General features: G+C 43.1%; 1 protein-coding gene across 1 annotated transcript; it reads left to right on the top strand.

Moving 5' to 3' along the window:
• Positions 1-2,107: 2,107 nt before the first annotated feature.
• On the top strand, positions 2,108-22,390 carry LOC124277927 (protein O-mannosyl-transferase TMTC4-like). The gene is made up of 18 exons (XM_046713652.1): positions 2,108-2,217; positions 3,544-3,885; positions 4,540-4,759; positions 5,207-5,294; positions 8,195-8,346; positions 8,919-8,999; positions 10,021-10,125; positions 12,288-12,449; positions 13,333-13,535; positions 13,981-14,161; positions 14,420-14,476; positions 14,959-15,030; positions 15,724-15,803; positions 16,178-16,285; positions 17,920-18,061; positions 18,726-18,840; positions 20,996-21,178; positions 21,593-22,390. Exons 2-18 carry the CDS (start codon positions 3,572-3,574, stop codon positions 21,727-21,729), a joined length of 2,400 nt encoding a protein of 799 aa, XP_046569608.1. The 5' UTR covers positions 2,108-2,217; positions 3,544-3,571; the 3' UTR covers positions 21,730-22,390.
• Positions 22,391-25,959: the final 3,569 nt, after the last annotated feature.

The raw sequence follows: 25,959 nt of genomic DNA, 5'->3' as shown, positions 1-25,959 counted from the left end.
CATTATTTATAATTGTGAGTGAGTGAGTGAGTTTAGTTTTACGCCTCACTCAGCAATATTCCAGCTATAAAGCGGCGGTCTGAATTAATAATTAACCAAATCAGATTCAGGAGGGAAGAATCCTTCTCATTGTCACCGACGGTTATACATCATCAGCAGGACCACGTGGATGCTGGATGCGACGGTAGTGGCCGCTAACATATGTCATATCAATATAGGACCCTAAAGTCTGACACCATAGCCCCTGAGGCTGTTCCTACAACAGTACTACTGCTACTTTACCCTCGTAAAACTCCACACGGAAAATCAAAACAAAATTATGATAGTATTTTCCAGAGTTGGTCTGATGTTTTCATTACATTGTGCATTCAAATGAATGCTTGGTCATGAACCGACTTGGAGTTAGATTGTGATTCATCGGTATCATTTTGACCCAAACAGACACTAGTTCATGAATCCAGGGGCTTTTGACAGGGGTGCTCAGATTAGCGACGGGCTTTTGTCCAGAGGGGCTTATGGTCTAGGGGCTTTTGTACCAAGGGGCTTTTGTACTGAGTGACTTTTGGCCGGCACCCCAGGCTTTCTCCGTGTAGCTTTATCTAACCAGAGACTTGAGGGGCTGGAAGGTGATTTCAAAAAGTGCTTTTCAAAACTTCCGCGTTTGATGTCAATCTTGTCAAATAAATAACTAAATCAGTTTTACTTCAAAAGGACTTTTTTCACCGAGGACTTCTTCTCCTATACTCATCCATCTCTTGAAGTAGGCGTTGACTATCGCTGGTGGCAAAGCAGAGGATTTTGTCGTCCTGGCCGCCATCAACGCAGAGGAAGGGCTGCCCGTCCGTCGTCTCCTTGTAGCAGTCTGGAAGATCAACCTCGCTCAGCGACTGGAGAAGTGGCGGAAACGTCTTCCTCCTCTGCTTGTACAGGTCACTCTTCATGGAGTGAAACGACTGCCTCGTCTCGTGGGGACTGGTTGATTTCCTCGTCGTAGATTACCTTCACTGGTGTCGTCTCAGCTTGCACTCTCTGACGGGGGATGCTGGCAGTCTTCAGGCTGCTTAGTCTTCTCGTGGATGGTTGTGGAGACTGGCTTTTGGCGAACTGGCCAACAGTAGTACACTTGCCAAGACATCCCTTAATTGTACACACTTCCGATATACACAAGTCAGTCGCCGGTTGTTGCGTCTATATCTAAATCCTTCCAAGACTGACTGACTGACTGAGTTTGGTTTTACGCTGCTTTTAGCAATACTCCAGCAACATCACGGCGGGGGACACCAGAAATGGGCTTCACACACTGTATCCATGTGGGGATTCGAACCCGGGTCTGCGGCGTGACGAGCCAACGCTTTAACCACTAGGCTACCCCACCGCCCCTCCTTCCAAGAGGATCTGCTGTCCTCCTTTCTGGGACGTGAAGTTCGCGACTTTCTTTGGATTCACCATAATTTGTACCACATAACTTCATAGCAATTATTTTCTCGTAATCCATTTCCTTGCCATTAATACAATTTTCCTTCTCACTATTCACTATTGCCAACACACTTGAGTACAGACAATAAGACGTCTTGCGTGTTGATAGTCTAAGTTAATGATAACAAATTAGCTAAATTTAAGATACATTTCACCACTGGCCTTTACTCTTCTCAGATTCCTTCTGAATTGATCATCTGATGCCACTGTAGGCGATGGTGTACAGTGAGCGGACCAGCCTACTTATGTGCAGGTAAGCGTGACTGAGCCCCCTTCTTAAGACTCAGAGTAGGCGTAAGTCCACTATGAACACTGTAGGCAATAGTAAACCTAACGTTTCAGTAGATCGTATAACAGCGTAATATCGAGACAAACACAAACAAGCCCCATTCCGAGTTATATTACTCATACCACATTGATTTTTAAACCATAGACTTTACTGCCCACCATGGTAAACACGTGTTACCACTGTCAGAGGCTACATTGATTTGTGTCGGGCTTGAGTAGTCGATAAGACACACATGTTCCCACAACGACGTGTTTGACAATGTTTGGGTACAGCGACTCAACACTGACTGTACGTATGGTAGTTTAACCTTCCAGGAAGACACTCAACACCTCTGTATGTCCTGTAGTTTAACCTTCCAGGAAGACACTCAACACCTCTGTATGTCCTGTATGTCAAGGTTCCTGCAGTTACATTAACGGCTCCAGCAAGAATCCCCAAGCACGGACTAGTCAGTAAGTGAACTATACACAAACATGTATGGAACATGTTCATCATCATGACCACGTGTCTGCTTCCATTTCACGGAGTATTAAGTGTTAGTGGATTATTTTGCTCCCTCCCTCCCTACCTACCATCCACTGGCCCACCCAAACACCCATGTCTCCGATCCACCCACCCACACAAATGTGTTGTATTCATTATAAACTTGTACAACTGTTACTGGGAAAGGCCTACACTTGTTTTTTTTTCTGGTTTAACAGTGCTAGAATATTGACAAAAGCATAATTGTTGCCATAAAAGCGCCACGCTCGATAACTACACAACTGACAATGTATACATATGAAACATGGACAGACAATAAGCCCACTTTGACAAAAAGCCCTCGGACAAAAAAAACCCTAGGCTAAATGCCCCCATGACAAAAAGCCCTTGCAAAATTCCACCCATAGGATAAAACACCCTTTGTGTTGATTTTGAGTTGACAGGTGATAACATGATGTTTTCTAAGCACTTCCTCCCACTGCTGACAGTTGTTACAGGTAAGTAGCATATGTGAAAGCCATATGCACCCAGGCTCCTCAGTTACGGTGTTGTTATTTTAACAATGGAATGAAGTCGTCTAAATACTATTATGTTGTTTCAGAGAATTGGCTTAAATTGGTCACTTCCTCTTATGTTTGATTTTGTGGACAGGTACTCATTGTGGCACGTTAGTGAACATGGAGTTTATTATGATGGTCTTTAAAATGTTGTTACATAGATACGTTCTTATATGTTGAGTACAAATGAAAGTAAATTAAGTGTTTCACGATTTCCTCCTTCCTTCTTTAAAGTCATGTTCTCAAAAAAATTTGTTGGTATTGTATTACATCTTTTTTTCATTCAGGACCTTTTATCCTGCCCATTGAGGTTTGGAGTCATGGGGGCATTTCGCTCAGGGACGTTTTGTCTGAATCCAGGACAATACCCCCGGACAAATCCTCCCCACCCACCCCCACCCCAAAAAACAAAACAAAACAAACAAAACCCCACCCCACCCGAAAAAAACCCCAACAACAAAACAACACAAACAAAACAAAACCCAACCCATCCCGAACACTAACCCCCCCCCCCAATCCTTAACATTAAAACGGACAAAATCCCCCCTACTCATCTTTAGCTTTAGATTAAAGGTTCTGCTGAAGTTTCATGAAGACGCTCCTACGATTCACTTTTGGGAGGTATTTTGTCCGGTTACCGTTTGTCTGGGGGCGTTATGCCCTTGTGGGCGTATTGTCCTACCACCTATGAAATAACGCTATCATCTGCTAGTATTACACTCAAAGTTTTATCCACAGGCCACAGGCCGTGACAGTGAGGGCTGCGATGACAAACTCAAGATCCCCCCAAATCAGTAGCCATTTAAGCAGCAGCCAGGAGTCAGAGTGGGATGACGTGCTCCCAGTACCCAAACTCAGATTCTCTGTGGCATCTGTCCTCGTCTTCTGTTTGGCAGTCTTGTGTTTTGCGAACAGTTATGACGGAGACTTTGTCCTTGATGATTACTTTGCCGTCCTGTACAACAAAGACCTGCTTCCCGATACCCCGCTTTCCACCATTTTCGCTCATGACTTTTGGGGGAACAAGTTGGACTATAGAAGCCACAAATCCTACAGACCTCTCACCACCATGACTTACAGGTAAGGACATGCATCATTATTAACAACCTGGGTTTATAACTGAAGTTTAAGCGAAATACCCTTTCTATAATAATAATTCAAATCATGCTCTAAAACAGCCCCTTGGATATCGTACAAAGGACATATCGCCAGTCACAGCAAGGGATAATGTCCTTAACCAATAACTGAGCTATTATGTTTTCTTGATGTAATACTGGTTTCATATTGGTTTCACAATGTGATATTGATAAAACTGATTTGGTGAAACCCGGATTGTTCGTAACAGCTACAAAAGACACGTGTTTCTTTGATTTAAACATATTTTATTCCTGAAGATGAATTGGGATTGGTGAACAAGCATTACTGCTTATATTAACACCGCTCCCGTGCAACATATAATACAACATGAAAATGGAGGATTTGACGTCATCGATACTGACCATTGCATAAATTATTTTCCTGAGAAAATTTGGAGTGTTGTGTCTTTCAATTGGAAGTACCGAAACTGATATTGTTTTCACATCCTGGAGGTCTATTGATATTTAGGAATGATGGTTTGTTTTGACAAAAAAATTCCCAGCAAAAGGATACTGTTCTTGTTTGTACACGTTATTAAAAGTAATGTTCTAGCCATGTGATATTTGCCTGAATAGAATTATGTCCCCTTAATTCCAGGTGGAACTACGCATGGGCAGGATCTATGCAGCCTGAAGGATTCCACGTAGTCAACATCGTCCTGCACGGCTTGGTGTCGGTCATCTTCCTGGCAGTATTCTCTGTCCTCATGTCTGGTTACCAGGTGGACCAGGAATCTGCCAGGCCGGTGTTTGCCTCGCCCCGAGCTGCCCTCCTGTGTGCTGTGTTGTTTGCTGTGCATCCAATCCACACTGAGAGTGTGAGTAACAACTGTAGCTCCATTGTCCTAATGCATATTTGTCCATCACAAGAATGGACATAAGTTCAGTACATATACTGAAAAGACTTTAACGTCTATATGCGGAATTGCGTTGATAAGGTCTGAATTTTTTCAAAGTGATTTCACTCAATTTAAACGTTTACAGTACATGCCTTAGATTAACGTTTAGTCTCTTATATTTTGATACAAACAAATAAACACATTCAAAAAAGGAGACCCAGTGAGAAAAGAGACTCACTCACTGACTCACTCACTCACTGACTCACTCACTCACTCGATCACTCGATCACTCGATCACTCACTCACTCACTCACTCACTCACTCACTCACTCACTCACTCACTCACTCACTCACTCACTCACTCACTCACTCACTCCGGACATCATGTAACCCATTTATTGTATTTCATGTAATTCATTTTTTCAGGTAGCAGGGATCGTGGGTCGGGCCGACCTGCTGTGTGCCTTGACCTTCCTTCTATCGTTCCTGTTGTACGCCAGGGCCTGTCTCCCAAGTAAGTCTTCATAGCGATCATATCCTGACTGTAACATACAAGCTGCCAGGGAGTGCCTCTCACGTAAGCCTTCATAGCTATCATATCCTGACTGTAACATACAAGCTGTCAGGGAGTGCCTCTCACGTAAGTCTTCATAGCGATCATATCCTGACTGTAACATACAAGCTGTCAGGGAGTGCCTCTCACGTAAGTCTTCATAGCTATCATATCCTGACTGTAACATACAAGCTGTCAGGGAGTGCCTCTCACGTAAGTCTTCATAGCGATCATATCCTGACTATAACATACAAGCTGTCAGGGAGTGCCTCTCACGTAAGTCTTCATCACTGTAACTGTCTTCATAGCTCACGTAAGTCTTCATAGCTATATCCTGACTGTAACATACAAGCTGTCAGGGAGTGACTCTCACGTAAGTCTTCATAGCGATCATATCCTGACTGTAACATACAAGCTGTCAGGGAGTGCCTCTCACGTAAGTCTTCATAGCTATCATATCCTGACCATAACATACAAGCTGTCAGGGAGTGCCTGTCAGGGAGTAACATACAAGCTGTCAGGGAGTGCATCTCACGTAAGTCTTCTAGCGATCTCACGTAAGTCTCTCATAGCGATCATATCCTGACCATAACATACAAGCTATGAAGGAGTGCATCTCACGTAAGTCTTCATAGCTATCATATCCTGACCATAACATACAAGCTGTAAAGGAGTGCCTCTCACGTAAGTCTTCATAGCTATCATATCCTGACCATAACATACAAGCTATGAAGGAGTGCATCTCACGTAAGTCTTCATAGCTATCATATCCTGACCATAACATACAAGCTGTCAAGGAGTGCCTCTCACGTAAGTCTTCATAGCTATCATATCCTGACCATAACATACAAGCTGTCAGGGAGTGCCTCTCACGTAAGTCTTCATAGCTATCATATCCTGACTGTAACATACAAGCTGTCAGGGAGTGACTCTCACGTAAGTCTTCATAGCGATCATATCCTGACTATAACATACAAGCTGTCAGGGAGTGCCTCTCACGTAAGTCTTCATAGCGATCATATCCTGACTGTAATCCTGATACACAAGCTGTCAGGGAGTGTCTTCATAGCGATCTCACGTAAGTCTTCATAGCGATCATATCCTGACTGTAACATACAAGCTGTCAGGGAGAGACTCTCACGTAAGTCTTCATAGCTATCATATCCTGACTGTAACATACAAGCTGTCAGGGAGTGCTTCTCACGTAAGTCTTCATAGCTATCATATCCTGACTGTAACATACAAGCTGTCAGGGAGTGCCTCTCACGTAAGTCTTCATAGCTATCATGTCCTTACCATAACATACAAGCTGTCAGGGAGTGCCTCTCACGTAAGTCTTCATAGCGATCATATCCTGACCATAACATACAAGCTATGAAGGAGTGCATCTCACGTAAGTCTTCATAGCGATCATATCCTGACCATAACATACAAGCTGTAAAGGAGTGCCTCTCACGTAAGTCTTCATAGCTATCATATCCTGACCATAACATACAAGCTATGAAGGAGTGCATCTCACGTAAGTCTTCATAGCTATCATCTCCTGACCATAACATACAAGCTGTCAGGAGTGCCTCTCACGTAAGTCTTCATAGCTATCATATCCTGACCATAACATACAAGCTATGAAGGAGTGCCTCTCACGTAAGTCTTCATAGCTATCATATCCTGACTGTAACATACAAGCTGTCTTCAGGAGTGCTGTTCTCACGTAAGTCTTCATAGCTATCATATCCTGACCATAACATACAAGCTGTCAGGGAGTGAGTCTTCATAGCGATCATATCCTGACCATAACATACAAGCTGTCAGGGAGTGCCTCTCACGTAAGTCTTCATAGCGATCATCTCCTGACCATAACATACAAGCTGTCAGGGAGTGCCTCTCACGTAAGTCTTCATAGCGATCATATCCTGACCATAACATACAAGCTGTCAGGGAGTGCCTCTCACGTAAGTCTTCATAGCTATCATCTCCTGACCATAACATACAAGCTGTCAGGGGTGCCTCTCACGTAAGTCTTCATAGCGATCATACCCTGACCATAACATACAAGCTCAGGAGTGCCTCTGAAGGAGTGCATCTCACGTAAGTCTTCATAGCGATCATCTCCTGACCATAACATACAAGCTGTAAAGGAGTGCCTCTCACGTAAGTCTTCATAGCTATCATATCCTGACCATAACATACAAGCTATGAAGGAGTGCATCTCACGTAAGTCTTCATAGCTATCATATCCTGACTGTAACATACAAGCTGTAAAGGAGTGCCTCTCACGTAAGTCTTCATAGCTATCATATCCTGACCATAACATACAAGCTATGAAGGGGTGCATCTCACGTAAGTCTTCATAGCTATCATATCCTGACCATAACATACAAGCTGTTGGTTGGTTGGTTTGTTGTTTAACGCAGTACTCAGCAATATTCCACTATTTGGCATCGGTCTGTAAATAATCGAGTCTGGACCAGGTGATCAACAGAGGTGCTGCGGTAACCTTGTGTGTAATGGGCAGACACGTCATGTTGAAGTCCATGGTTCGACTCTCGACACATCTATATATGATGAGGACAGTTACGGGTGTAAATAATATTGTAATGCTAAATATGTATTACAAATTGCTTTGAATGACATTTGAATTTATTCAACCACCTGTCTGCCCACTAACTCACTCACACACTCGCTCACCCACCGACTAAAACATTCACTCACTCACTCACCCATCCGGTTACTCAACCACTGACCGACTCACCTGTTATGTCATGGATCTTTCTGATTTCAGCTTCATGCCTGGTCAGCTATCGTCCCAAGTCCTTCTCCCTGGTTCTATACCCTGTGTGTCGTCTTGGATCTGATTTCAGCTTCATGCTTGGTCAGCTACCGTCCCAAATCCTTCTCCCTGTTGTCTATACTGGCCAGTATGTGTCTGTGTGTCATGTCATGGATCCTTCCGATTTCAGCTTCATGCCTGGTCACTTACCGTCCCGTGTCCTTCTCCCTGGTGTCTATACTGGCCAGTATGTGTCTGTGTGTCATGTCATGGATCTTTCTCATTTCAGCTTCATGCTTGGTCAGCTACCGCCCCGAGTCCTTCTCCCTGGTGTCTATACTGGCCAGTATGTGTCTGTGTGTCATGTCATGGATCTTTCTGATTTCAGCTTCATGCCTGGTCAGCTACCGCCCGAGTCCTTCTCCCTGGTGTCTATACTGACCAGTATGTGTCTGTGTGTCATGTCATGGATCTTTCTGATTTTAGCTTCATGCTTAGTTAGCTATCGTCCCGTGTCCTTCTCCCTGGTGTCTATACTGGCCAGTATGTGTCTGTGTGTCGTGTCATGGATCTTTCTGATTTCAGCTTCATGCTTGGTCAGCTTCCGTCCCGAGTCCTTCTCCCTGGTGTCTATACTTGCAAGTATGTGTCTGTGTGTCATGTCATGGATCTTTCTGATTTAAGCTTCATGCTTGGTCAGCTACCGTCCCGAGACCTTCTCCCTGGTGTCTATACTGGCCAGTATGTGTTTGTGTGTCATGTCATGGATCTTTCTGATTTCAGCTTCATGCTTGGTCAGCTACCGTCCCGAGTCCTTCTCCCTGGTGTCTTTACTGGCCAGTATGTGTCTGTGTGTCGTGTCCACCTTCTGTAAGGAGCAGGGCATCACTGTCATAGTAAGTCACTGTCAGAGCGCTTTCATGAGACTGATCATAACACACTTCATAACACCCAGCACGACCGTTGTACCAGAATCCATCATTTCTCATGAATGAAAAGTAGCAACACTGTAATGCTATTGTATACTGAGTCAAAAAAGAAACTTCACATTCTTTCTTCAGGGCACTTTAAAAGAACAAGAGATGGTAAGATGGTGAAATTGTTATTATTTCATTGCTGAGATCTGTGTGATGTACTCGATACACTGACAGTGCCATAATCAGTTCCATTAGGCTACACCGCCGTTCCAAAACATGGGTATACAGAATGTCAAGTCACAAGAATAAAAATGCGATCAGAAGTGGTGCCAGTTTGTTGTAGACGACCTCGCAAGTCATACACAGTACGACGGCTGCATCCCATTGCTCTAGCGACGTCAATAACTGATCTTCCCGCTTGCAACATGCCAACGGCACGTTCACGTTGCACATTTGACAATCGTGGCATTTCAAGTACCGTTAGAACTGTGGTTTAAAAGTGTTTTTTCAATTCTTGAGGCCAATGCAAACACGTGCATATGAAGAAAACTTCGATGCGAAGATCACGTGATCGACTGCACGTGCAAAACCTGATTTGGCACTAACGTCATTTGCACGACGAATGGATGGGTTTGAGTGGGTTTTGCTAACGTTTTTCTAGAGTCGAAAGATAGGGATCCCATTTCGGATACATAGATGTATCATCAGAGAACAATTATTCATTATTTTTCAAATTACATTTTGTGTAGTTTCTTTTTTGACTCAGTATATCTACATGCTCACTTAGTCATATATAATAAAGTTACTCTTTTTGTAGCATAATATCTTGACATAAATGTGTTAGAAAGATGCTGGAAAACCTATCCAGTGGCAACGACTGATAAGCTAGTCTGTAAATGAAACTGCTCAATCTCTATAGGTTTTACCTGTTTCAGCTTTACAAAATGTCTGGCCAATAGTGATTCACAGTAAAATGGTTGTAGATGTTTTGCATTTGCAGGGTATTTGTAGCGCGTTTGACATAATCGTTGTGTGTGAAGTCGATCCTTTCCATTGGTTGGGACTCAACAAGGCAAGCAGGTCCAAGGAAGATAAATTTAAGAAGGTAAGCAGTCAAATCGAAACTTGATTGATTGATTGATTGATTGGTTGGTGGGTTGGTTGGTTGGTTGGATGCTTGGTTGGTTGGTTGGTTGATGGTTGGATGTTGGATGGTTGGTTGGTTGGATGGTTGGTTGATGGTTGGATGGTTGGTTGGTTGGTTGGTTGGTTGGTTGGATGGTTGGTTGGTTGGTTGGTTGGTTGGTTGGTTGGTTGGATGGTTGGTTGGATGGTTGGTTGGTTGGTTGGTTGGATGGTTGGTTGGTTGGATGGTTGGTTGGTTGGTTGGTTGGTTGGTTGGTTGGTTGGTTGGTTGGTTTGGTTGGATGTTTGGTTGGTTGGATGGTTGGTTGGTTGGTTGGATGGTTGGATGGTTGGTTGGATGGTTGGTTGGTTGGGATTGTTGGTTGGATGGTTGGTTGGTTGGTTGGTTGGTTGGATGGTTGGTTGGTTGGATGGTTGGTTGGATGGTTGGTTGGTTGGATGGTTGGTTGGTTGGTTGGTTGGTTGGTTGGTTGGTTGGTTGGTTGGTTGGTTGGTTGGTTGGTTGGTTGGTTGGGTTTGGATGGTTGGTTGGTTGGTTGATGGTTGGATGGTTGGATGGTTGGTTGGTTGATTGATGGTTGGATGGTTGGTTGGTTTGATGCTTGGCTGGTTGGGTTGGTTGGTTGGTTGGTTGGATGGTTGGTTGGTTGGTTGGTTGGTTGGATGGTTGGTTGGTTGGTTGGGTTGGTTGGTTGGTTGGTTGATGGTTGGTTGGTTGGTTGGTTGGTTGGTTGGATGGTTGGATGGTTGGATGGTTGGTTGGGATTGGTTGGTTGATTGGTTGCAACGCATTTGAGTTATGTTGTTTCCATTTTCTTTCCTATTGGATGGTTGGTTGGTTGGTTGCACATTCTAACAAACCAAAGTTTGGTTGCATGAGAATGGTTCAGACATTTCTATGATATTATGGATCCATTTGGTGACATGATGAGTCCCATCCGGGATTCGAACTACACTTTCAGTCAGACACCTAAACGCCAGGTTGGTCAGCGATGGTGGGTTTACTTGCATTTGGATGGTTGGATGGTTGGATGGTTGGATGGCTGGATGGTTGGTTGGATGGTTGATTGGTTGGATGGTTGGTTGGATGCTTGGTTGGTTGATGGTTGGATTGTTGGATGGTTGGTTGGTTGGTTGGATGGTTGGTTGGTTGGATGGTTGGATGGTTGGTTGGTTGGTTTGATGCTTGGTTGGTTGGTTGGTTGGTTGATGGTTGGATGGTTGGATGGTTGGTTGGTTGATGGTTGGATGGTTGGTTGATAGGTTTGATGCTTGGCTGGTTGGTTGGTTGATGGATGGTTGGTTGGTTGGATGGTTGGTTGGTTGGTTGGTTGGATGGTTGGTTGGTTGATGGTTGGATGGATGGTTGGTTGATGGTTGGATGGTTGGTTGCTTGGTTGGTTGGATGGTTGGTTGGTTGGCTGGCTGGTTGGTTGATTGGTTGATGGATTGATTGAGGTTAGCAACGCATTGAGATATAATAATACCTATGTTCGTTTCCATTTTCTTTCCTATTACGTGTATCGCGACGCGACCCTTCATATTCACACACCTGCACATTCTAACAAACCAAAGTTTCGGCTGTATTAAAATGCATGAGAATAAGGGGGTTCAGACATATCTATGATATTATGTTCTGTAATATCCATTTTCACTGACATGATGAGTCCCATCCGGGATTCGAACTCACACTTTCAGTCAGACACCTAAACGCCAGAACACAAAGTCAGCGATCTAACCCCCCGCGGTTTCCACAACATTGGGGGGTTCGAATCATGGATGGAGCTGAACCCCAAAAAGTTTAGGGGCTGTACTTTACTAAGAAAATGTTATCCCAACCCGGGCATATGTTACATTTGGCCACTTTTCCACATGGCATTGTGTAGTCAGACACAGAGTACGTGATCTAGACTACCAGTTGCCAGACTTCCATTTTTGTGGAGGCTGCGCTGGCTGAGCGGGTTAGATGGCTGACTGTGTGTGTTGGCGATCATGTGCCTAACTCTGAAACTGTGGATGTTCTTTATTGAGAAGGTGTAATCCCAAATATGACACATGTTATGTTGCCACTAGTTATGTTGTATGGCACCTTTGAACTGTATGCCTTTACATATATTCCAGTTTAACCGACCGCGATGGGTCAATGGTCTCATCCAGCGTCACCTCATCTTGTTTATAACCGGCGTGTTGGTCCTGAACATTCGACTGCGGGTCATGGGATCAATGCCTATATTCGATGTCAACATCATCCCGCATGCCTTTGTCAATGGCACAATATACAGAGTAAGTAGAGTCTGCTGAAAAACGATGTAACAGGGGTGAGTGAGTGAGTGAGTGAGTGAGTGAGAGAGGGAGGGCGGGCTTCACGCTTTGAACAAATATGGGGAATCGAACCCGGGTCTTCAGCGTGGCGAGCGGGCGCTTAAACCACTTGGCTACCCACCGCCCCGTTGTACCAGGAAAAGTCCTACATGACCATGTGTGACCCTTCTCTGCCAAATACATTCGTGACCAACTCGTGTTATTCCGGGACAAGCCGCTTCTTGGAGGTTACGGAAAGAGGCGAGTGGTGACGAATGCTTCTTGGAGGTTACGGAAAGAGGCGAGTGGTGACGAATGCTTCTTGGAGGTTACGGAAAGAGGCGAGTGGTGACGAATGTGCCAAATACAGTCAGTTGTCTGTTGGTGTCTGTTTGATGTTTAACGCCGCACTCAGCACTGTTCCAGCTATATGGCGGCGGTCTGTAAATAATCGAGTCTGGACCATGCAGTCCAGTGATCAACACCATGCGCATCTATCCACGCAAATGGGATACGATGACATGTGTCAACCAAGTCTGACCACCCGATCCCGTTAGTCGCCTCTTACGACAATGGCAGCGACAAAACCCTGTTTCCACATTCATAAGAAATCTATGCCAAAAGCAGAGTCGATTGTACAATTCTAACCCGGATGTTCACAGGTAATTGTTTGTTGGAAGAGAGTGATGTCACGCAATTATCTTCAAGGGTTCGTCTGTCAGTGATTGGGATTAGTCCCGTATATAGATACAAATAAACTCTACCTAGAATATTGGAAATCTCATTTTGTTAACTATGAAAATATATTATCTAACGGCATTTTGGAAATTGTGTGAATGAAGTATATGTTATCAATTATGTCTAGGTTTTAAACTACAACTACCTCTATGCCATCAATATCTGGCTGCTGTTGAATCCATGGTGGCTGTGCTGTGATTGGTCAATGGGTTGTATACCTGTCATCACCTCATTGGCTGATCCAAGAATACTGGCAGTCATAGCTCTCTGGACTGGGTTTGGTGCTATCGTGTTCCATTGCTGTAACGGGAAGGTCACACATTATCGCCGGTGAGTAGTACTAATATCCTCAGAGGTTATAGTATTTAAAGTGTATTCGGCTAGTTGTTGGTAGTTTAAATGTCAACCACCGTGGCTAAACAGCGTAATTGCGCTTCTGCGTACAGATCACATGTGAAAAAATAGGCAAAGTTAAGAAGGGGCTAGGAGAGTATGTAGAAGAATAATGGTGTTCGCCCTTCTTACGACATTCTCGGGATTCTAGTTAATCAGGGGCTTGGAGAGTATGTTGCAGAATATGATTGGAATATGGCCCAGTATGATTAGTTTTCCGTTTTTCTTTTATTACTTCTTTGCTACACCATTATCGCCAACCGTGATGTGACGTTAAATAATAACTCACTCACTCACTCACCCAACCGTTTCTAGAGTAGATCTTTCTACGCCTGATTTATCTTGTCCGACGATTCCATGTTGTAAATGTTTCTATCTACAGCATCCTGATAACGTCCCTGGCAGTATTAGGGGTTCCCTTCCTGCCAGCCAGCAACCTGTTATTCCGTGTGGGTTTCGTGATCGCAGAGAGGATTCTGTACCTGTCCTGTGCTGGCTTCTGTATGTTGGTGGTGCTCGGAGCCAGACAGATTTGTTATAAATTTCACTCTACTGCCAGACAGGTAATTTTATATACACGCTTATGGTGTTGATTTCATGCTTTAAAAGTCCTGAGATGTAAGTGCATCTTGGTTGATCGTATGAACTTTAGTTTCGTGGATATTTCCATTAGTAGTCCAAAGGATAGTCGTAATACCAAGAGTGTGGTCAATTACAGTGAATGCCATTTTCATTGAAGTTTACCGTGCACATCAGTGTACAGTATAAATGTTTTCGCTTTCAATATGTCCATGTTTAATTTGACCATGTTTGCTTTGCAGATGGTTACGGCGGGCCTCGCATTCCTCATAGCTGTATTTGTTCTTAGGTCAATTCAGGTAGGTGCCTGAAATTGAAACTAATTCACCAAGGAATCTGTAAATAATCGCAACATTTAATAACAACATCAACGATGCGTGCCCACCTACTATTGTCCATTCAAGTTCCTATCAGTACATTCATTCCCACCTTCTTCCACAACACTATTTCCTTCACCGAGCAAGTTCCCAACACTGTTTTCCTCTGCCCCTTATGCATTAATCCTACCTCGTTCTCCACCCGTCCTTCTCAACACAGCTATCCTTTCATGTCCCCCTTATGCATTAACCCTACCTCGTTATCCACCCGTCCTTCTCAACACAGCTATCCTTTCATGTCCCCCTTATGCATTAACCCCACCTCGTTATCCACCCGTCCTTTTCAACACAGCTATCCTTTCATGTCCTCTACCTCATTAAAAAGTGCTAGAATCTGCACTTCACTGATTCATTGAGAAAGTGTAATCCCAAATATAACATGATGCATCTACTTTCCCATCCAGAGAAGTAATGAATGGAGAGTACCTCTGGCTTTGTACACGTCAGGAGATAAGGTCTGCCCAAACAATGCAAAGGTAAGCGTGGTAGCAATACCTCACTTGAGTGCGAGTGAGTGAGTGAGTGAGTGAGTGAGTTTAGTTTTGTGGCGCTTTTCTCAAACTTCCAGCAATATGATGGCGTGAGACGCCAATGGGCTTCACACAGTGTACTCATGCGGGGAAATTGATCCACGGTCTTCAGCGTGACGAATGATTGCATTAACTCTAAGGCTGTCCCACCGCTCCTCTTTTGAGTCTGTCAAAGTAAATCACTACTATATAATAGAATGAACTCCACTGCATAACACATTAACATATTACGTGAAAGAAATTGGTTTAACGTATTTTACATCACGTATAAATCCACCATGGCAATTAAATATCGTACCTTCTGTGTTGTGTTATGTCTGATGTGTATTTAACATTGATATCTTTTAAAGGAATTATAATACTATACAAGTGCATACAATTCGGTTCTAGTTTTTCCCTATCAGGAAAATGTATTTTTGTAAATCAGGTGTAAGCAAACACTATGGGATTTCCTGATTCTATTGCTTTCTGGCAGCCTATGCTTGTTGCAAGAGAAGGCTTGGATCGAGTGGTTTTGTTGGGTGACCTCTTGATGGCACGTGACTTGTTGAAAACACCATCTACAAATGGAGAATCTTGTCAATGCTCTACTATTTACAGACAGCATGGTGCAGGGTTTTGAACTGTTTGTAATTCTAGATTCAGATGGGACAAGCCATGTATTATGATGCCAGCAACAAAACAGACGCTGCCATCATAAAATACAGACGCGCGATTGAGTAAGTTCTTTTCTGTGTTAGTGGGCAGTGTTTTAAGAGCATTCTAAACAGTTGGTTTTCCAAAACAAAAACTATACATTAAATTCCTAATGATTTAAGATATAATGTCGCCATAGAAGGAAACGGTAATATCCATTCTACATTTCCTTAGCTTGGCAATTTCAGAGAATGCATTTAACCAAATACGTATTGTTGTGTAAATATGATAACATTGTGTCATAACGCCTAGGTTCAATAACTAATGCACATTCATAACATTTTATGTAATGTTTGATTAAAACCTAATTACTGGTTACACATATGTTCTTCAACATCGCTGCTTGTATTGACAGCAACACAGTTATATTTTCATTTAAGGATCGTTTTCCCATTAGGTTGAATTCTCAGGACTACGCATCAATGCTTTACTTGGCCGTCATCTTCAGACGTGAAGGCGAGATGCTGGAGGCTGAACAGCTGCTTGAGAGATCTGTCGCTATCAGGTACAGCAGCGTCCATCTACATGCATCTTGGTGGTGGTGTGTGGCCCTGTGAGACCAGGGCCCCGTTCCTCAAAGCGATCGTTGCGCTAAGGTGATCATAACTCCCATACTTTAACATAGACTTACGACTGTCGTAGCGCTACGATCGCTTTGAGGAACGGGGCCCAGGTCACAAATAAGCTGAAGTTAAGCAATGATGGTCAGAGAGAGTCTTTGGATGGGAGACCGGGTTTGGCAGCCTGACTCCTGAGAGTTTCTATGACATCAGTCCTGCCCCACAAATTATGCATACCTCGCACTTGTGGTCTAACCCTACAAATGCCTCCACAACCAAGCCCCATCCTACCTCACTGACTTGATCGCTGTATACACACCAGTCAGAACTCTTCGATCTCAAAACCAGCTCCTACTTACTGTACCAACTTTTCGACTTTACTCATTTGGTAAACGATCGTTCTTTCATGCAGCCCCAAGACTATGGAATTCATTGCCAGTCCACATCAAAGACTCTGATTCTCTGACAGCTTTCAAATCACGACTTAAGACTTACCTTTTCTCCTCTGTATATAACTGACTCTCTCCCTCTTCCCCCTGCATGCACTAGTGTGTGGATTATAGCGCATAACAAATGTCCATAAGAAATTACCTTTATTTAAGTGAGTTTGTTCAATTTCCTCTGTTCACCCAGCAGTGAACCCAGTGGGATAATTTGTATGACTGTTAACCTTCTGCCGCCTCAAAGGCAGCTTGCTTGGGTTATCCGGGGTAATAATGTGATGGCGGCTAGAGCATGCACACGTGCGCGGAAACAGGCGCTTGATAGATAGCCATTTTAATAGACATTTAGAAAGGGCATATTCCACTCCCTACTGAAAGATAAGAGAAACAGCCAAAGTATTGGGAAGTATCGGCTCCGGAGAGTCAATGAAGACTCTATTTTACCCAAACAAAAGTACTTTAAAGTAATAACTTCATTAAAAAGGTGTTTGCAAGTTTATTGTTTTCATGTCACTTGATTATGTGGTCCATCATTTAATTGTCTTATGTATTTAGAGTGAGTGAGTGAGTATGGTTTTACGCCGCTTTCAGCAATGTTCCAGCAATATCACCAAAAATGGGCTTTACACATTGTACCCATGTGGGGAATCGTACCCGGGTCTTCAGCATGATGTGTGGGCGCTTTAACCACTTGTACGGTTCCTCACAGCCCTTTTTTAATATACCTGGAGGCCGTATGGCAGGTATCCTGCTTTGCGGTGTCTGGTATCAATAAACACTTTACACAAAAAACACATACACCAAGATGACTTTGTAATAAAAACAATTAAATGACACCCCAACCCGAAAAAAATAATTAAAGACTTTATATTTCGCAGAGTGTTAGTGGTAGGTGTCACTGGTAGGGCTGAACATTCTAACCCTTTTCGTAAACACCCGGTGTCATGACTGATCTTATTATTATATTATTTGCACAACTCTTGTACCTTTTATGGAATCTGTTTCGGCACAAAATAGAGACTGGCTAATATTTTTATATAATAAGTATGCATATTTTGCTATGCCACTCAAAAATATTACTTGAGTCAAGCATTATGAAATGAAAACTTTGCATAATGTTTTCCTTACATTGACAGATCAGACAACGTAGAGGCGTTGATGGACCTCGGCGTAGTTCGAGCAGAACTGAAGAAGAATGAATTGGCAGAGACAAGCTTCCTTGAAGCTCTTCGAGAAGACAACAAATGCGTTAAATGCTATTTTAACCTTGGGAATTTTGTATGTTTTCCACGTCAGAAAGAGTTGTTATGTAAATCATTAAATCTGTATCTCCTGGGATATTGTGGAAATCAAGAATTTAATACAGGAACTACAAGATTCAAAGGGTTTCCTGCATTCCCCCGAAACAAAACGTCATATATTTGTGACAGGTTTATAGTCAGATTCAAGCCTATTCATGATAAATTGATGGTAATGCCTTCTGAATTGACATTTGTCCATGTAAGGGGATATTTAATTCTTTTTTGTACATTTGTGTATATTTCCAGTAGCCTTTGGACTGCCACTGAACAAATAATTTCTCTCGTAATTTTCAATTATTTTATGTGACGCATGTAGCTCCGTGTTAGAGTTGGTCATCATCAACCCATGCTTGTCAAAACAGGCGACTAACGGGATCGGGTGATCAGAACTGGTTGACACATGTCATTGTATCCTGGTGATGCTCATCGATGCTCATGATATGTATCACTGGATTATCTGGTCCAGACTCGAGTATTTACAGACCGACGCCATATAGCTGGAATATTGCTGAGTGCGGCGTTAAAAAACAAACAATAATTAGATTGTAATATAATCTGTGTTATGTTATAAAAGAAAAAGAAACATCCCCCGGAAAATTGTTTGCCTTGTAATGACGGCTGTTTATTTAATGTTTCATTAGTATCGAGGCACGGGACGATCTACCGAAGCGATCAGTGCATGGCGAAATGCAACCGATTTATACCCCCGTTACACGCCAGCATGGAAAAACGCCATCCTGCTTCTGATTGACTTGAGTGAGTTGATTGTCGTTGCTGTAGTTGTTGGAATCCACAATCACCAACATTCCAGCTATATGACGCTGACATGTAAATACTCGTATCGAGATTAGTTAATTCTGTGACTGATAGAATGAGCAAAGATACACAACCCTGGGTTCGAATTTGCTGGGGATCTAGTCTTAACCTAATTGCGAGCTAACTCGAGTTACCTGTCTGAGGTACGTATAACATAAATAATTAACTTCAAAAACCTATTTTATTCATCGTTTCAAAGATCTAATCTTAGCCTCATTGCGAGCTAACACGAGTTACCTATGTATTATATACTCTCTTCAACTGTAATTTTATGTTTATTTTGAAACATCTTGTAGGCTTTATGAGTCAATGAAATATAGCGAAATTGCAAACTGGGAATGCAGACTGATCCGTCTTTGGCACCAACTCGAGGAAAGTCAGTTTGAGTGTCACATGGAGACGTGTGTTGGCGCTGAAGTCAATACCTCGTGTGACCACCGTGGGCATCCAGAACTGCACGGCATCGCCTCGGCATCGAACGAATAAGTCTCAGAATCTCGTGTTGCCCAATTGCAGCCCACTCTGCCTGTAGTGCCTGTGCGAGTTGCTGAAGTGTCTGGGGCTGAGGGTTACGGCGTTGCACCCGTCTGTCCAGGGCATCCCACAGATGTTCGATCGGGTTTAAGTCCGGTGATCTTGAGGGCAAGGGGAGCACATTTATGTTGTGGTTCTGGAGGAAGTCTCTAGTGTGACGTGCTGTGTGGGGCCTAAAATTGTCCTGTTGAAACAACTCCCTCTGGCGATCAATGCTTGGAAGGATGTGTGGGCGTAGGATGTCGTTACAGTCTCGTTGAGCTGTCAGGTTACCCTGGATCATCTCCAAATCACTTCTCCTACGGCAGGTGATCGCCCCCCACATCATAACACCTCCCCGGCCGAAACTGTCAACCTGGGGAACGCAAGCGTCGGCGAAACGTTCACGTCGACGTCTGCACACCCGCATTCTTCCATCGCGTCATTCCAATAGAAATCGTGATTCATCACTGAACCAGATTCTACGCCAATTCGGTAGGTTCCAGGCCTGAACGTTGGTGCACCATTGAACTCGATGTCGACGATGTTGTTGTCGAAGCACAGGGCCAAAATAAGGTCTTCTGGCACGTAAACCAGTCTCTCTCAACCTGTTCCTGACGGTTTGTGCAGAAAGCCTCCTCAATCCGGGTATTTGTCGAGCGGTACTGGTCGCCGTAGCTGTTCGATGACGCAGGTGATGTACCCGGATGTAGCGATCCTGCGCCGCAGTGGTCGCTCGAGGTCGCCCACTACGAGGGACACCTGCTACCGCATTCTGCCGGCGATATTTCTCCCAGAGCCGTGAAATGGTGCTTTGGTGAACATTCATGCGTCGGGCAACTGCACGTTGAGACTGGCCAGCTTCAAGCAAACCAATGGCGATATGACGGTTGGCTTCACTTAGACGTGGCATTTTGCGTTCGTCAACAATATTCCAAATACAGTGCATAATCGATAGACAGCGATCAACCTTTTATACCCATCATTGAGACTATATGATCCCCAACTTTCACGAGCATTGCATGTGAATTGTGTATTCTGTGACACTACACGCCGAAATTGAAAATCATGCTGTTAAATACGGGTATTTTACGGATGGTGCGTTTTGTTGTGATGTTTCAAAACATAAACACCATAGGACTCATAAACAGAGCAAAACCTTTGTAAAATATGAATCACGTTTTAATTCATTGCTACATGAAATTGCTATTTTCATGATGCGTTTCTTTTTTGGAGAGTATATAATAATAACATTCAAAAACATATTTTATTCATCGTTTCATGTGAATAAAATATATTTCGTTTTGTTTTTGTAACTCGTACAGAATAATAATACAAGTTTCAAACATATCTGGAAAATGTATGTCTTGTCTTAAATGCTTCTTTTTAATTCATAGCACCTTAAACATCAATAGAATTGTCAGTGAAAGGGTTAATCTCAAGTCCTCATGTATCTGTAGGCAAGACTGAGTCATGGGTCAAAAGTAGATGTTTTTGCAATAACCTTCTTTTCCAGCGATATGATATTTTCGGTGTGATAACAGATATTTATGATTTAGATATACTTCTACCTTTCATTCAGAGAAGTACGACAAAGCTATTGAGGTTGGTATAGAAGCACTGAAGGCACTGCCAAAGGAAACAAACCTGATGTTCCATCTGGCAAATACTTACATCATGGTGGATAAGTTCCAGGAAAGTGAGGACTTGTTCCTGGCTGGACTACAGATAGACCCACACAGCGCCAAGTTCCATCACAACCTAGGTAATATTGCTCACAGCTATTTTGCCCCTTTCACCAAAAGGACGGTCAACAATGGGTATCATGTTCTATATTCATGAGAAAATAATGGTCCAAATATTTTCTGTCATGTTCCAGAATTTTGACAGACATCTTAGTTAAGTTTCAAATGCATCCAGCCGCAGGCTCATAACATGCACTTTGAATGCACCATTCTGCACCCACGTATAGGTGTTGCAAATCCCCTTGTCTGTTTCAGAGTTCATAATTTGTATAGTTGGATGAGTTATAGTATTCTCCTAAATTCGTTTTTTAAAATTAAGACCTTTACTTTATTGCGTCACTTGATCTAGCGTCCGTAAGCGGAATATACCATCATTGTGTTTGTCCGTCCCCTTTGTTTGTGTGTCCTCCAGCTTAACGGTTTGCTATTGCCAGGTGTGCTGTACCATCGGTGGGGAAACACTGACCAGGCCGAGGTATCTTTCACACGGGCAGTGGAACTGGAACCAACTGATGCAACGTACCTTCAAAACTTACATCTGATTCAAGCCAAAATAAGGAACAACGCGTAGGCCATATATGACGTTTTGATGAGCATATTCATAGAACGTATGTAAAACAAAACCCGAAAAGATAAACCACCAGCCAAAGAAAACAAGTACGACAGTGACTGTTATTGGCCAAGAAGGAAAACTCAGGATGATGTAATTCCGTTTCTGCACATACCAGAAGGCAGGTCCACTCCGTCACTATGGCATTGTTTCCTTTGTGTAACTTCCAGTGAGACTGTTTAGAAGTACTTACAATGGGCGCTGGGTGCTTGCCTCTACCTGTGTTGCAAATTGGTATCAAGGGTGTCCATCTGTCTAAGGCCTCATCAGATATGTGAAAGTAAGATATGTGAGAATATAATTACACAAAAATTCCACCACCCTAAAACACCCATATGGGCTGATAGTGATTATGGATAGGAAGTTTATAACAAATTATACAAATGTGGCAAATGGGTATGAAACACATATACTGTAAATGTAAGGAAGGATAACAATATATGGATGACCAGAATAAGGAGATGTATATATACAAGTGTGAGAGAGTACAAGTATGCCCACCATCCTTTTTCTGCTCATCACTTGCTTGGGGGGTGAGGTAGCCTAGTGGTTAAAGCGTTCGTTCGTCACTCTGAAGACGCGGGTTCCATTCCCATATGGGTACAATGTGTGAAGCCCATTTCTGTTGTCCTCGCCGTGATATTGCTGGAATATTGCTAAAAGCGGCGTAAAACCTACTCACCCACTCATCTTGCTTCATAACGGTGTTTGAACCAACACAAATACGTCGCTCTCGCTGTAATAAAGAAGTTGTTCATCCATATATTAGTATCCTTCCTGACAGCTCGGTGCCCTAAATGCCTCTCATGTCATATTTGTTCTACTTTATCTTAAGATATATAGATTACAGAGATCAAACTAAATGCTTCCAAACAGCGACGGCGCTCCTACGAGCACAAGTATGAGTGTGACATCACTCTCTTCTAACAAGTATTATGTTTGCTATGTGGGAAATATACTTTTGCTTATTACGCTTTTGAAAACTATAATTTCATTTTACTGTTATTGACTTATATTTTATAAAGTTGAATGCAGTTAATAACACTTTTGTGAAGAATCATGACACATACACAGTTCATGTGACCTGTGAAGATACGGGTTAGACTTGATTACACAATGCTATTTAGAAATGTAACATATGTTATATTTGGGATTACACTTTCTTAGTCAAGTACAGGTTCTAGTACTTTCGTTGGGTTGAGTCCCATCCGGGATTCGAACCCACACCCTCAGAGTCAGGCACTTAATCGCCAGCACACAAAGTCAGCCGCCTAACCCGCTCAGCCACCGCGACTTCCCCAAAAATGAAAGTCGGACAACTGGTAGTCTAGACTGCGGACTTTGTGTACCCCTCTGATATGTGTAAATTGGCACGGCTCCCACGGCCGAAAGCTATGATTACACAATGCCATTCAGAAAGTGATCAAATGTACTATATGTTATATTTGGGATTACTCTTTCTTAGTAAAGTAGAGAATTGGTCTTCAGCAACCCATAATTGTAAGAGGCGACTAACGGGATCGGGTGGTCAGGCTCGTTGACTTAGTTGACACATGTGGATCGATGCATATTCACTCGATGGTCTGGTCCAGACTCGATTATTTACAGACCTCCGCCATATACTAGTAGCTTGAATATTGCTGAGTGCGGCGTTAAACAACAAAACAACCAGCCAAAACATGCCGTGACGGAGGGACCAAGCCCGGAAAACCGAGTGTTAGTTTATCTAACCTAGTTATAAAACTTAAGCCTTCATCATCTACAAAGATCATGCGTTATGATACAGCAACGGGCTGTCTGGATATTGACATTCGTTTATCGAGCTCCCATTATGTCCTTTCAAGCTGCTACATACGCCGCCAACGACACCACAACAGATACACAATGACTGTGCAGGTTTGCTTCAACGGTTCAATAGCCGAGTTTCAAACCACGATAGCAAGCAGGTCATTTGGATATTCTTGAAATCATACTGACGAACACCTTAAGTTCCTTTTGTAGGTTGCCCCTGTGACGTACTCTGTGTGTGTGTGTGTGTGTGTGTGTGTGTGTGTGTGTGTGTGTGTGAGTGTGAGTGAGAGACTAGTATTTTAACAGACAGACGTACATCTTTCTGTAGCCTTTCCCTGAGTAGCAAGGTGTGTAGATTTATGTTCGAATGCCCCGGTATTATCTAGCGTGCATTACCTATTCTAGTAAACAACTAATATGTGGAGGCCATTTTAAGTCAGAATATGCCGTCATATATCTGGTCTGTGTCTTAGGTAAGGCGTCAACCAACAAGAACAGTCAGCTTAATAAACAATAACAGATTGAAAAACTATGTTCATTTCAGGAAGTGGGTAATATATATTCAGATATTTCATCGGTACATGTATGGTGAACATACGGGTGGTGTTCATATAGGGCCTAAATCAACGTTTTCCAAATCCAATGGGCTCGTGAATAGCATCCAACCACGATGGGATCATGAACCACGATGGGATCATCTGCTTCGGCATCCAGAACGTATGATATGTTGAAGCGTCTAGACGACAATGGAGATATCAACTGGGCTTCGGCAACCAGTGTTGTCACGTTCGTATGATATCATAATGGATACGTGGGCTTCGGCATCCAGACACGTTACTCACGTCGCTCGTATGATATGTTGAAGCGTCTAGACGACAATGGAGATATCAACTGGGCTTCGGCAACCAGACACACGTTACTCACGTCGCTCGTATGATATGTTGAAGCGTCTAAACGACAATGGAGATATCAACTGGGCTTCGGCAACCAGACACACGTTACTCACGTCGCTCGTATGATATGTTGAAGCGTCTAGACGACAATGGAGATGTTAACTGGGCTTCGGCAACCAGACACACGTTACTCACGTCGCTCGTATGATATGTTGAAACGTTTAGACGATAATGGAGATGTTAAATGGGCTTCGGCAACCAGACACACGTTACTCACGTCGCTCGTATGATATGTTGAAACGTTTAGACGACAATGAAGATGTTAACTGGGCTTCGGCAACCAGACACACGTTACTCACGTCGCTCGTATGATATGTTGAAACGTTTAGACGATAATGGAGATGTGAACTGGGCTTCGGCAACCAGACACACGTTACTCACGTCGCTCGTATGATATGTTGAAACGTTTAGACGATAATGGAGATGTTAACTGGGCTTCGGCAACCAGACACACGTTACTCACGTCGCTCGTATGATATGTTGAAACGTTTAGACGACAATGAAGATGTTAACTGGGCTTCGGCAACCAGACACACGTTACTCACGTCGCTCGTATGATATGTTGAAACGTTTAGACGACAATGAAGATGTTAACTGGGCTTCGGTAACCAGACACACGTTACTCACGTCGCTCGTATGATATGTTGAAACGTTTAGACGATAATGGAGATGTTAAATGGGCTTCGGCAACCAGACACATGTTACTCACGTCGCTCGTATGATATGTTGAAGCGTCTAGACGATAATGGAGATGTTAACTGGGCTTCGGCAACCAGACACACGTTACTCACGTCGCTCGTATGATATGTTGAAGCGTCTAGACGATAATGGAGATGTTAACTGGGCTTCGGCAACCAGACACACGTTACTCACGTCGCTCGTATGATATGTTGAAACGTTTAGACGACAATGAAGATGTTAACTGGGCTTCGGTAACCAGACACACGTTACTCACGTCGCTCGTATGATATGTTGAAACGTTTAGACGATAATGGAGATGTTAACTGGGCTTCGGCAACCAGACACACGTTACTCACGTCGCTCGTATGATATGTTGAAGCGTCTAGACGATAATGGAGATGTTAACTGGGCTTCGGCACTACGATCAAAGTTATTTCAACATGGCTTTGCTTATGTATGGATGTATTATGATCAAAATGTTGGAAACCATGAACTGTTTTTATATCTTTAAAACAACGTTGTAAAGATATGTACTACCAACAATGGACGCAAGATATGAGAAACTCAAGATCATTGTACATGTATTTTGCTATTAAATCTGATATTGTTCGAGAATTGTATTTGATTGCACTCTCTTTGTTACATCTGCGCATAGTTTTAATAGAAAATTAGATGCGGCTCCACCATTCTGAAAATAGTTTCATATAGAAGATCTAAAGACAATGACATTAGTGTAGCTTTGTGTGATTATTGTGTACCAGGAGAT

Source organism: Haliotis rubra, unplaced genomic scaffold, assembly GCF_003918875.1.
Source record: "Haliotis rubra isolate DU_JTF1 unplaced genomic scaffold, ASM391887v1 Scf106, whole genome shotgun sequence".
Classification (NCBI taxonomy): domain Eukaryota; kingdom Metazoa; phylum Mollusca; class Gastropoda; order Lepetellida; family Haliotidae; genus Haliotis; species Haliotis rubra.
Note: the sequence above shows the minus strand (reverse complement) of the source record. Positions and strands in the feature narration are given on the sequence as shown.

What these genes read in the sequence shown, in the direction of transcription:
- LOC124277927 (XM_046713652.1), top strand. Translation starts at nt 3,572, where the DNA reads ATGACAAACTCAAGATCCCCCCAAATCAGTAGCCATTTAAGCAGCAGC. An exon ending in CTCACCACCATGACTTACAG is followed by an intron (nt 3,886 to 4,539) that starts GTAAGGACATGC and finishes CCTTAATTCCAG; the next exon opens with GTGGAACTACGCATGGGCAG. An exon ending in ATTTTAACCTTGGGAATTTT is followed by an intron (nt 18,062 to 18,725) that starts GTATGTTTTCCA and finishes ATGTTTCATTAG; the next exon opens with TATCGAGGCACGGGACGATC.